At 42.6% G+C, this 13,459-nt stretch overlaps 1 protein-coding gene across 1 annotated transcript in view; it reads right to left on the bottom strand.

Moving 5' to 3' along the window:
• Positions 1–5,773: 5,773 nt before the first annotated feature.
• The window catches only part of LOC128545605 (adhesion G protein-coupled receptor F5-like), a gene marked incomplete at its 3' end in the record, with an annotated part of 38,383 nt that continues 30,697 nt past the window's right edge, over positions 5,774–13,459 (bottom strand). The window contains exon 14 of the mRNA XM_053516066.1: positions 5,774–5,818. Within this exon, the coding sequence (XP_053372041.1) occupies positions 5,774–5,818 (45 nt within the window). The remainder of the gene's footprint in view (positions 5,819–13,459) is intronic.

Raw genomic sequence — 13,459 nt, 5'->3', positions numbered from 1 at the left:
CACTATGTAAGGTTTGGATTTTATATTACCACTAGTTACAGTGCTACGGGGTCGAGAATCAAAATACTGGTTTTTAAATGACTCTTCCGGTATTGCGCAATCAAGGCGGGACAAGTAAAGACGTGACACAAAAACTAGTATTAAACCAAACCAAAGTGTATTATACAAAATAAACCAACAAACAAACAAGGTGCACCAAAACCAATATATACAAAATATATACTAATATAAACAGTGGATGAGGTGTGTGAGTGTATGTATGAAAGTCCAGAGTCAGTGTTATTGTTGTGTATGAAATGATGAGCGGGAGAGATGGCTCGGCCTCACCGGTAAAGATGTTGAATCCAGGAGCTCGAGAAACGGAATGAGAGGTGTATTGTAAGTGTCCAGCAAAGATTAATCTGACTGGAGAAACGTGATCCTTGGGATGTAGCTAACAAACTCGTAAACAATGGACAGCACTGCGTATCTTCATCTCTCCATTCCGACTTGCTTGCCGGTTCTGCTTTTATAAGCCAGATCACGTGACCCGACACTGCTTTCGGGTTCTCTCGCGCTGCGAGCGCGCTGCGAGCACGCTGCGATCCCGCATGCTCGCGAGAGCTTAACCCCCGTAGACTCGAACACTGTCATGGGACATCTATAACCATATCAAGCGCCTTTCTTTGTGCAGGTGAGTAGCATTAGCTCCCTAATTAGTAGCCCGCTATTTGAAAAGCCCTTTTATGTGGCCGCGCTACAGACTGATCGTTATCAGTTTTTAGATTTAAATGGTGACTATTCTGCATGTTCTCAGGTGGAGTTTGATGTTCCACATGGTTAGACATGGTTTAGGCCCACTACTTTTTCTGTTTACATGTTTTCTCTGGACAACATAAATCGTTAACATGGTATTAATTTTCATTATTATGCTAATGACACACAGTTATACATCTCAGCAAAACTAGATGAGAAAAAACAGCTTAATAAAGTTGAGCAATGTGTGAAGGATATAAGTGACTGGATGTTAATTAACTTTCTTCTGCTTAATCCCAATAAGACAGAGGTTCTAGTCATAGGACCACATGCAGATAGAAGCAAACTTTTTGATCACACTGTAACCTTAAATGGCCTTTCTGTTCCATCAAGTGCAACAGTGAAAGACTGCTGTGATATTATAGATCCCAGCCTTTTATTTGAAGCACATATAGATAATATTACCAGGATAGTATTTCTTCACCTTAAAAATAATACAGAACCAACAACAGTGCATAAAATCTATTTTATGCTTTTGGACTATTTTAATGCCTTACTCTCTGGTTGTTTAACTAGGTGGATAAACAAGCTTTAGTTATTCCAGAATGCAGCGGTGAGAGTCCTCACTAGAACCAGAAGATATGAGCACATCACCCCCATTTTCACAATGCATTGGCTCCCTGTGAAACTTTGCATCGATTTTAAAATACTACTTTTGACGTATAAAGCATTAAATGATCTAAATGATCTGTCAGTACCACACATTATAAAAACTCCAGCAGGGGGCAGAGCTTTTTTTTTTTTTTTTTTTTTTTTAAATAATAAGTCTTCCAAGTAATATTTGGGACTCAAACACAGTCTCAGTGTTTAAGTCTAGGCTAAAAACCTATTTATTAAGAAAAGCATTTTTGGAAATAGATTTGCCTTAAAGTAGGTAAAGGAGCAGATCTGGAGGACTCATGTGTGTAGTGACTGGGGATGGTTCCACTTTGCCATGAAGACATTCCTGGCTTCAGCTGATGCAGACAGCTGTTCTCTGAGTGACTGCAGTTTTTCAATAGTTTACGACTGGAATTTCCTACAATTTTGGCTCAGGCGTTACACATACTGTAGTTCACATCTTTGTCTTTGATAGGGCTTTCCAATACACCAGACAGCACACTATTTACCAGCAATTTCTTTTAAATTTAAGATTGAGACAATTGCTTCATCTAGATGTATCTGGGGCACTCACACAGTCTTATGCAAAAGTCTGTGTATTTTGTTGTTTTTTTGTTAAAATGTTTGCCTAATGTTCTTTTCAGAATGCTTCTATGTCTATACCCGGGCCATCTTGCATACAAAGAATGTTTAGAATTTATCAACAGATTAGCAATAATGTTAGATGATTTGAGGGCCATTTTAAAATATTCAGTTCACCTACATACAACACTTATTGGGCTTATTTTTTAATTGGATTTATTTAAGCAAATAGATTCGGCAAAATGAAAAAAAAAAAAAATAATAATAATAATAATAGTAGTAGTAGTAGTCAGGAAATAACCCAAAGCATATAAAATGTATCTCTAATAAGCCATAAATGCCTCTAGGATGATTACAATTGGTAAAATAAGTGAATAAATAAATAAATATCCAAACCATATTTAATTTTTTTTTACAGCAAAACATCCTATTTTATATTTATTTGAATATGGTATATTTTCACCTCAATCAATTATCACCAGTCAATCACCTCTTTATTTATCATAAAATCCTATTGTTTCATACTAATTAAGCAGTTTATTAACGACAAGCCTAAATAATGGAGGAAAGTTTGTGTGCTACTTTTCTGTGATGCAGTTTGGGCTAGAAATATCAGAGATATTCTGACAGAGACAGCTGAGTAGTTTTTGTAGATTCATCCAACAGGCTTATTAGATATACGCAGTTATACAAAAATCTTATTTGTAAGCAATTTAAAATGAATTTCATGTATGTACATCATGCAAAAATAAACATTTTTAACGTTTAAGCTAAAGGTTTTAAAAGTGTTCTTCAGTAGTATTGTTTTATGAATGTATTTTTATTGGTTACAATAAAGTACGGTTAATTACATAAAATGCATTACAGGTAATTACATAAAATGCATTACGGATAATTACATGAAATGCTCTTTATGCATGGATATATCGGAATGTTTGTGATAATATACTGTAGGTGTATTTAGGGTGCAGATTTATTGTCAGCTGCTTCATTTGAGTTTCTTGATGAGAGTTCAATATCCGACACATTGTACACATCTGCAAAAGACCAAAATATTAGACTCAATGCTATTCACAAATCAGTACAATGCTTAAATATTTGTGAATTTTGAATTATACAGGTCCTTCTAAAAAAAATAGCATATTGTGATAAAGTTCATTATTTTCTGTAATGTACTGATACACATTAGACTATTATATATTTTAGATTAATTACACACAACTGAAGTAGTTCAAGCCTTTTATTATTTTAATATTAATGATTTTGGCATACAGCTCATGAAAACCCAAAATTCCTATCTCAAAAAATTAGCATATTTCATCCGACCAATAAAAGAAAAGTGTTTTTAATACAAAAAAGTCAACCTTCAAATAATTATGTTCAGTTATGCACTCAATACTTGGTTGGGAATCCTTTTGCAGAAATGACTGCTTCAATGCGGCGTGGCACGGAGGCAATCAGCCTGTGGCACTGCTGAGGTGTTATGGAGGCCCAGGATGCTTCGATAGCGGCCTTAAGCTCATCCAGAGTTTGGGTCTTGCGTCTCTCAACTTTTTCTTCACAATATCCCACAGATTTTTTATGGGGTTCAGGTCGGGAGAGTTGGCAGGCCAATTGAGGACAGTAATACCATGGTCAGTAAACCATTTACCAGTGGTTTTGGCACTGTGTACAGGTGCCAAGTCGTGCTGAAAAATAAAATCTTCATCTCCATAAAGCTTTTCAGCAGATGGAAGCATGAAGTGCTCCAAAATCTCCTGATAGCTACCTGCATTGACCCTGCCCTTGATAAAACACAGTGGACCAACACCAGCAACTGACAAGGCACCCCAGACCATCACTGACTGTGGGTACTTGACACTGGACTTCAGGCATTTCCCTCTTCCCAGGCTTCCTCCAGACTCTGGCACCTTGATTTTCGAATGACATGCAAAATTTGCTTTCATCCGAAAAAAGTCCTTTGGACCACTGAGCAACAGTCCAGTGTTGCTTCTCTGTAGCCCAGGTCAGGCGCTTCTGCCGCTGACCTGGGGAAAGGGGCACCTGCTACATGTTTCTACTCCAGACTCAGTCCACTGCTTCCGCAGGTCCCCCAAGGTCTGGAATCGGTCCTTCTCCATAATCTTCCTCAGGGTCCGGTCACCTCTTTTCGTTGTGCAGCGTTTTCTGCCACACTTTTTCCTTCGCACAGACTTCCCACTGAGGTGCCTTGATACAGCACTCTGGGAACAGCCTATTGGTTCAGAAATTTCTTTCTGTGTCTTACCCTCTTGCTTGAGGGAGTCAATGATGGCCTTCTGGACAGCAGTCAGGTCGGCGGTCTTACTCATGATTGCGGTTTTGAGTAATGAACCAGGCTGGGAGTTTTTTGAAAGCCTCAGGAATCTTTTGCAGGTGTTTAGAGTTAATTAGTTGATTCAGATGATTGGGTGAATAGCTCGTTTAGAGAACCTTTTCATGATATGCTAATTTTTTAAACAATAAAAGGCTTGAACTACTTCAGTTGTGTGTAATGAATCTAAAATATATGAAAGTCTAATGTTTAAGTACATTACAGAAAATAATGAACTTTATCACAATATGCAAATTTTTTGAGAAGGACCTGTATAGCATGAATTCTTAGATACAGAATGTAAATCTATTCATTGTGCCCAAAGTAAGAGTTCAGAAGAAGCACAAAAGTAAAGCAATTGCCCTAGTTGAAAAATAGGTTGAATGGGGAGTAAAATGTAGACAAACAATGAGTATCCAAGATCCAAGATGGCGCCGGTGAGGTCGGCTGCCATCACGACTGCTCTGACCACCTTTTCTTTGTTTTTGTTTTTTAAGTTAGTTTTCAGCGTTTGTAAATCGTCATAATTACGACCATGGAGTACATTAGTTATGATAGAGACACTCTTGTTTCTATTAGTATACAATGTACTCACAATTCGAAGATTTTAACCCCGGATCCAAACTGGCTGAGTGAGATCCTGAGGGAGACTAAAGGACGCAACGCGAAGCGGCGGCCCCGAGGGAAACGAGCCGGCGTCAGGAACAGGCTGAGAGCCCGTGCACACCGCACACCTCTGCCTAGCATCCTGCTCGCCAACGTCCAGTCACTGGAAAACAAACTCGATGACCTCAGGGCCAGGATAAAGTTCCAGAGAGACATTCGGGACTGCAATCTCCTCTGCTTTACCGAGACATGGCTGAACCCAGCGGTGCCGGACCACGCCATCCAGCCGGCCGAGTTCTTCTCGGTTCACCGCATGGACAGGACAAGGGACTCGGGGAAGTCAAGGGGAGGCGGCGTGTGTTTAATTGTGAACAGCAGCTGGTGCAACAGCGCGAGCGTTGTTCCTCTCACACGCTCCTGCACACCAAATCTGGAACTACTGTCCATCATGTGTCGTCCTTTTTATCTACCTCGGGAGTTTACATCGGTCATAATCAGCGCCGTTTATATTCCACCACAAGCGGACACGGACACTGCCTTATGCGAGCTGCATGAGGCACTCACACAGCAACAAACACAACACCGGGACGCTGCGCTTATTGTGGCGGGGGACTTTAATAGTGCCAACCTCAAACGCGCAGCACCAAACTTTTATCAGCATATCACCTGCCCCACCAGGGGCGAAAGGACACTGGATCATTGTTACACAACGGTCAAGAACGGCTACAAGGCACAATCTCGCCCTCCGTTTGGCAAATACGACCACGCCGCCATCTTCCTCATGCCAAAATACAAACAAAGGCTGAAACAGGAAGTTCCGGTTCAGAGGGAGGTCGCGCGCTGGACGGACCAATCGGTGGCCGCGTTACAGGACGCACTCGATGACGCAGACTGGGACATGTTCCGAAACAGCTCCGATGATGACGTCAGCGTGTTTACGGAAGCGGTTGTGGGATTCATTGGGAAACTAGCGGACGATACCATGGAGAAAAAGACTATTAAAACGTTTCCCAACCAGAAGCCGTGGGTGGATAAAACCATCCGCGACGCACTGAGATCTCGCACCGCTGCCTACAACACGGGACTTGCGTCGGGGGACATGGAACCATATAAGGCTGCGTCATACAGTGTCCGGAAGGCGGTGAAAGAGGCGAAGCAGCGCTACGGGAAAAAACTAGAGTCACAACTCCAACAGAGTGACTCTAGGAGCCTGTGGCAGGGATTAAGGACAATAACGGACTATAAAGCACCAACAACCGGTATGACGAACGCAGACGTGACTCTGGCAGATGAGCTGAACACTTTCTATGCTCGCTTCGAGGCTGCAGCTAAAGACGCTAGCGATGCTAATGCTAGCGGCGCTAACGGCTGCAGACAGGAAGTCACTGCCAGCACCGGAAGCGCGTTCATCACAGAGCATGACGTGAGGAAAGCCTTCAAGAGAGTGAACACCAGGAAAGCAGCAGGACCAGACGGCATCTCAGGCCGTATTCTCAGAGCCTGCGCAGACCAGCTAGCACCTGTGTTCACTAAGATATTCAACATCTCTTTATCTCAGTCGGTGATCCCCACATGCTTCAAAGAGTCCATCATTGTTCCTGTCCCAAAAAAACCTCATCCTGCTTCCCTCAATGACTATCGCCCTGTAGCCCTCACCTCAGTAGTGATGAAGTGCTTTGAACGCCTGGTCAGAGACATCATTTCTTCACTACCCGACACATTGGACCCACTACAGTTCGCATACCGTCCAAATCGTTCCACAGACAATGCCATCTCTCATCTACTCCACACATCTCTCACTCACCTGGACACTCGGAGGGGGAATTATGTTAAAATGCTCTTCATCGACTACAGCTCTGCATTCAATACCATAATTCCCTACACACTCACCACCAAGCTGGAGCACCTGGGACTCAGCTCATCTATGTGTCAGTGGATCTCCAACTTCCTAACTGGCAGACCACAGGCAGTAAGGATGGGCGGACATGTCTCAGCCTCCATCACTCTCAGCACTGGAGCCCCCCAGGGGTGTGTTCTGAGCCCCCTGCTGTACTCTTTGTACACATATGACTGTGTGGCCACTACCAGCTCCACCACCATCATTAAGTTTGCTGATGACACCGTCGTGGTGGGCCTGATCTCTGATAACAACGAGACGGCCTACCTGAAGGAGATTAGGAATCTGGAGAACTGGTGCCAGAGGAACAACCTTCTTCTAAACGTCAGTAAGACAAAGGAGCTGATAGTGGACTTCAGCACTAAGCAGGAGAGGGACTACCAGACCCCCGTCATCAACGAGAGCCCAGTGGAGAGAGTGGACAGTTTCATATACCTCGGTGTTCACATCACGCAGGACTGTCATGGTCCTGTCACATCAACACCGTGGTGAAAAAGGCCCAACAGCATCTCTACTACCTCACACGCTTGAGAGACTTCAGACTGCCCTCCAAGGTGCTCAGGAACTTTTACTCCTGCACCATAGAGAGCATCTTGACGGGAAACATCTCAACCTGGTTCGGGAACAGCACCATGCAGGACAGACGAGCTCTACAGAGGGTGGTGCGATCAGCTGAGCACATCATCCGCACCGAGCTCCCTGACCTGCACTCAATCTACAGCAGGCGGTGCTGGACCAAGGCCAGGAAGATTGTAAAGGACCTCAGCCATCCCAACAATGGACTGTTCTCTCTGTTGAGGTCAGGAAAGCGATTCCGCTCCCTGAAGGCCAACACAGAGAGACTGAGGAGAAGCTTCTTCCCACAGGCGATAAGGTCTCTCAATCACACCACCACACAGTACTGACACACATATGGTCTTTACACACATACACTGGACATTCTGGACATTCGTTTACACTAGTGGCCACTGCACAACTACACCTGGTGGTCACAAGTCACAAGTCACTTTACATAAATCACTTTTTAAGCATTTTTTGCACGGCACTAGTCACTTTAAATATGTGAATTGCACAAACAGTGGACATTACATTACCATTACAACTACCATTCCATACAAAAATTACATAAATATACCTGCCCGTTCAGCTGCTCTTATTGTTTTATATTTCATTATACATTCTTCAAATATTTTCTATATTGTGTATTTTTGCTGTACAGTTATTTATTTATTTTATTTTTTATTTTTTATTTTTTTAACTTCAGTTTTTATATTTTATTTTATTCTTTTCTAGTTTTATTTACCCTATATTTTAATTCTCATACTAGTCTTTATTTTAGGTCATGAGCAGTTGCCTAAGCATTTCACTGCATATCGTACTGTGTATGACTGTGTATGTCTGTGTATGTGACAAATAAAATTTGAATTTGATTTGAAAAGTATATGTACAGTACAATAATAATAATAATTAAAATTATTTAAACAAATTGTTTAAGTGTTTCTTTAAATGTTTTATCTACACTCACCTGCCACTTCATTATTAATTTTTTATCTGCTTTTTATCATATCTAATCATTCTAGCATATAGTATGGCAGCAATCTCATAAAAAAATCTCTAATGAATGTTTAGAGCACCTTTTCTAATTTATCGCAATAAGAATTAAGGCATTTTGGTCTGACATTTACTATAAAATAATTGCATCTTTGAAAGTCGCTTATTAAACTCAGCCATGTCCCTCGGATCCTCCAGCGCTGCTTGGCCACTACCACCTCGAGGAAGACATGCAGACTCTTTTCTGTTCTGACACCTAAGTGGTGTAATGAACTTCCTCTAGATCTCCATACAACTGAGTCTTTTGCAATCTTTAAAAGATGAAACCAAAAAAAGAAAAAAACTTCCTAGCCGTGTTTGCCTAATGGTATAGATACATAGATACTAACCTAGTAACCATGTGTAAGGATCTATCCAATGACTGAAACTTTAGAGCATTTTTGTAAATCACTTTTGTAAAGCATCTGCCAAATGCCTCAATGTAAATGAAAATGTAAGGCTTTGTTAATGTGGGATTGTTCTCCTGCCACCTCTCAGTTTTCTTTTAGGCACTCTACCAAAAGTTCAAAAGTAGATGCAAGACGCATCTCTTTAATCTGGCATACACCTAATTCATCCCATAACCCCCTACTTCAAATTCAAATTTTATTTGTCACATACACAGTCATACACAATACGATATGCAGTGAAATGCTTGTACGACCGCCAGTGACCTTAAAAAGGAAATAAAACGCCAGTGACCGCCACTGGCGCCAGTGACCTTAAAAAGGAAATAAAAGCTATATATAAGAAATAAATATTAATAAAAAGAAATACAAATGAAAATAAATTTAACTAGTAAAATAAGCTGTACAAATAAGGGCATAATAAAAATATTACAAAATATAGAAATATAGGAATATAGGGGGAAAAAGTATATCTAAAAATTTTAAAGTGCCAATGGCTGTGCAAATATGCATGAAAAGTGACTTAAGAAAGTGTCATGTGCAATGGTCAGATATATAAATATGTAGTGCATGAATGTGTCTATGATTGTCCAGTCAATGTCAATGTTTAAAAAGATATTGCTCCTGTGTGGTGGTGTGATTGAGAAACCTTATCGCCTGCGGGAAGAAGCTCCTCCTTAGTCTCTCTGTGTTGGCCTTCAAGGAGCGGAATCGCTTCCCAGACCGCAACAGAGAGAACAGTCCATTGTTGGGATGGCTGAGGTCCTTCACGATCTTCCTGGCCTTGGTCCAGCACCGCTTGCTGAAGATCGAGTGCAGGTCAGGGAGCTCGGTGCGGATGATGCGCTCAGCTGATCGCACCACCCTCTGTAGAGCTCGTCAGTTCTCCAAATTTCCAATCTCCTCTAGGTAGGCCGACTCATCATTGTTGGTGATCAGGCCCACCACGACAGTGTCGTCAGCAAACTTGATGATGACGGTGGAGTTGGTAGTGGCCACGCAGTTGTGGGTGTACAAAGAGTACAGCAGGGGGCTCAGAACACAACCCGAGGCTGAGACATGTCCGCCCATCCTTACTGCCTGTGGTCTGCCAGTCAGAAAATTGGAGATCCACTGACACATTGTTGAACTGAGTCCCAGGTGCTCTAGCTTGGTGGTGAGTGTGGAGGGAATTATGGTATTAAATGCAGAGCTGTGGTCGATGAAGAGCATTTTAACATAATTCCCTTTCCTAGTGTCCAGGTGAGTGAGTGATGTGTGGAATACATCTAAATGCACACTCTTATCTAATGCTGCTAATATCCTGAACAGCAACCACACTAATTCTTTCCACCTGTTCTTTATTTTTCTACCCATCCCAAGGCATCTGAAGATTGTGCCAGCTCCAACAGACAAAGACCAGCCCTACAAGGATCTGAGGCATACAGAAAAGGACCACCTCCAGCTGGATTCTGCTTCATGATGGTTTGGATCTACACATGCTGCTCCTGAACTCCCAGTGATCCAGACCCCCCTCTGTCCTCTGCACCGGCTGACTAATTCCTGTGCTGAACTGAACTCCATGTTAACTTAGACAACTTCTGTTATACTGAACTTCCAGCAGCCTAACACTCATGATGTCGTTATATAATCCCTGTTATCCGTTATCTTCCAAATGAGGATGGGTGTCATGTCCTGCATACTGAGGATGCGAACGCAGATGCAGGGTGAAGTATAAAGAATTTATTTATAGTGCAAGTTCACAAAAATAGGGAAAACAAAAGAGAACGACACTCGTCGCTCTCCCAGGCTGGGTCTGCAGGTGGGCTATCTTTAACAAAAGAGAATAAACAAGCACACTCAATCCTTGAGATGAACACAGTGCTAATTGTCTTTCAGTCTCTACTTTGACCTTGAAGAAGGTTTTCCACCCTATGAGCACACGCCTGCAGACACCAATCAGTCCTGGGAGGAAGATAAACACACACACACACTGAATTAGGGACATAAACATGAAGGTGCACAACAGTGAACAGACGAAGTGGTACGGGTTAAACTGGAATAAATAATGAGACACACGGGGTAGACACAGGTGAACTTGATTTGGTGCTAAACGAAATTAATGGTGGACAATAAACACGCAGACACACTAGGGGGAGACAAAGGGGTGGCTCAGTAGTCCGGTGAGCCAGATTTTATTCCCCAGGGCTGAGGTGGCACAGGTGTGACAATGGGTTCCCTGTTGAGTCTGGTTCCTCTCAAGGTTTCTTCCTATTGCCATCTCAGGGTGTTTTTCCTTGCCATTGTCGCCATCCCCCTTGGCTTGCTCATCAGGGACAATCTTAGTCTTTTTATTCATACACATTCACATTTCATATCAACTTCCATAATTCACCAATACACCAGACAGCACACTATTTACCTGCAATTTCTTTTAAATTCAAGATTGAGACAATTACTTCATTTAGACATGTCTGCGGCACTCACACATGCAAAACATTTTGTCTTATGCAAAAGTCTGTGTATTTTGTTGATTTTTTGTTGAAATGTTTGCCTAATGTTCATTTCAGAATGCTTCTATGTCTATACCTGGGCCATCTTGCATACAAAGAATGTTTAGAACTTACCCTTGGCTTGCTCATCAGGGACAATCTCACAAGAAAAAAATGCATATATTGTATGTGTGTATGTATTGAGTGTGCTGCATCGATGCAAAGTCCAGTTCACAGTTATTGTTATGAAGTGGGATATGTAAAAATAGGCGCAAGGTCAGAGTGGAGTGCCTGATCATTTAGCAGCCTCACACCAGTAAAAAGACTGTGGGACAGTCTGGTGGTTCTGGCTCATATGCACCTGTACCTTCTACCTTAGGGCAGTAGCTGAAACAGGTGATGTGCAGGGTCATGCTAATCCCGCAGGATGCTGCGCACTTGACGAAGGCAGCGTGTAGTGTAGATATTACTTATCTCTGGAAGACTAGTTCCGATGATTTTCCCTGCTGCTTTCACCACCCGCTGTAGTGCCTGTTGTTCCACCCTAGTGCAGGTGGAAAACCACACCAAGAGTCTATGTCAGCACAACAGTAAAAGTTCACCATAAGCTGCTGAGAAAGATTATTTCTTCTCAGTTTCCTTAGGTAAAAGAAGCACTGCTGGGCCTTTTCTATGGCAAAGGTGATGTTATTGCCCCATGTTAGGTCCTCTGTCATAATTAGGCCAATAAATTTAAAGCTGGTAACCCTCTCTACTGTCCCATTTCCAATAGTAAGTCTTTGTGCACTTACGAAAATCCACAATCATTTCCCTGGTCTTCTTGATGTTGAGGGCCAGGTTGTGGGTGTCACACCAAGCTGCCATATGTTTTACCTCCCTTCTTTATAATGACTCATCATTGTCAGTAATCAGGCCTAACACCATGATGTCACCAGCGAAATTAGGAGGGAAGGAAGGAAGGTGCAGCAGTCATGTGTGTATAGTGTATAGAGTAAAGGGCTAAGTACACATCTCTTGGGGGCCCCTGTGTTAATGCACACTGTGGCTGATATGCATTTATCACTCGCACACACTGGAAATGATCTGTTTAAAAGTCCATAGTCCAGTTACGCAATACAGTGCTTAGTCCGAGCTCACAGAGCTTAATTTGGTGCTTATTTAGAAAAATGCTGTTATATGCCGAATGTCTCGGGTTATCTTTCTGTGTTGCCGGTTATGAAGCATGTTTAGATCAAACATGCCAAATTTTGGCATATATAACCTCAGTCAGGTGATGTCATCTGATGAAGTGCACCTGCAGCTTATAAATAGGAGTGAACTGGAACTTCCTCAGATAAATTTTGTCTGAAAGTACGTCCAGTCACGGAAGCAGTGCGGAATTGGAGCGCAGCATCTTGTTTTCGCTTTTTTAGGTAACAGGGTTACAGCAAAGCAACCAAAGACGTTCCCTTTCAAAAGCTACACTCGATGCTGCGTGAAAACGCTATGGGAATGAGAATACCAATGCGGGCGCACTGCAAGGGTTTGGACCCCGAAGGTTGTGTACATTGTACGTTGTGCGCACAAAGGCAAAGGATGTCTCAGAGCTAGGTCTGGGAGGCTGACTCGAGGACCCGTGAGCCCGGAGTAGCATGAACATCCAAACTATAGAATCTGACAAATGTGTGCAGAAAGGACCAACCTGCCGCATACACAGTTGCTGCAGGGGAACACCTCTTGCCAGGGCAATAAATGAGGCAATTCCCCTGAATGAATGAGCCCTGTATCCTAGAGGCAAAGTGTGACCACGCGCTTCGTAGGCTAGGGCAATAACATCTCCCACCCGATGTGGCAGCGTTTGGCATAAAAAGGCTGCTCTGACTTACGCCACTGGCTAGTGCGGTGGACGTAAATCTGAAGAGTGCGTACTGAAGACAGTAAGTGAAACCTTTCCTGCTCCGGAGCTGTAAAGGCGGAGGACAGAGGCTTCGAGGAAGACTGGGTGCATGGTCAGGAATGAAAATAGTTCGGTGAGAATGCAGAATAGCTCTGACTAGCCCCAAGGGGAAAAGTCTAGGCAGGACGGGAGGACTGCAGATTCTGCATGATCAGAAACATTTTGTGTGACAAACATGCAAAAGAATAAGAAATCAGGAAGGGGGCAAATAGTTTTTCACACCACTGTACCTCATGAACAATG

Source organism: Clarias gariepinus, chromosome 17 (assembly GCF_024256425.1).
Source record: "Clarias gariepinus isolate MV-2021 ecotype Netherlands chromosome 17, CGAR_prim_01v2, whole genome shotgun sequence".
NCBI lineage: Eukaryota > Metazoa > Chordata > Actinopteri > Siluriformes > Clariidae > Clarias > Clarias gariepinus.
Note: the sequence above shows the minus strand (reverse complement) of the source record. Positions and strands in the feature narration are given on the sequence as shown.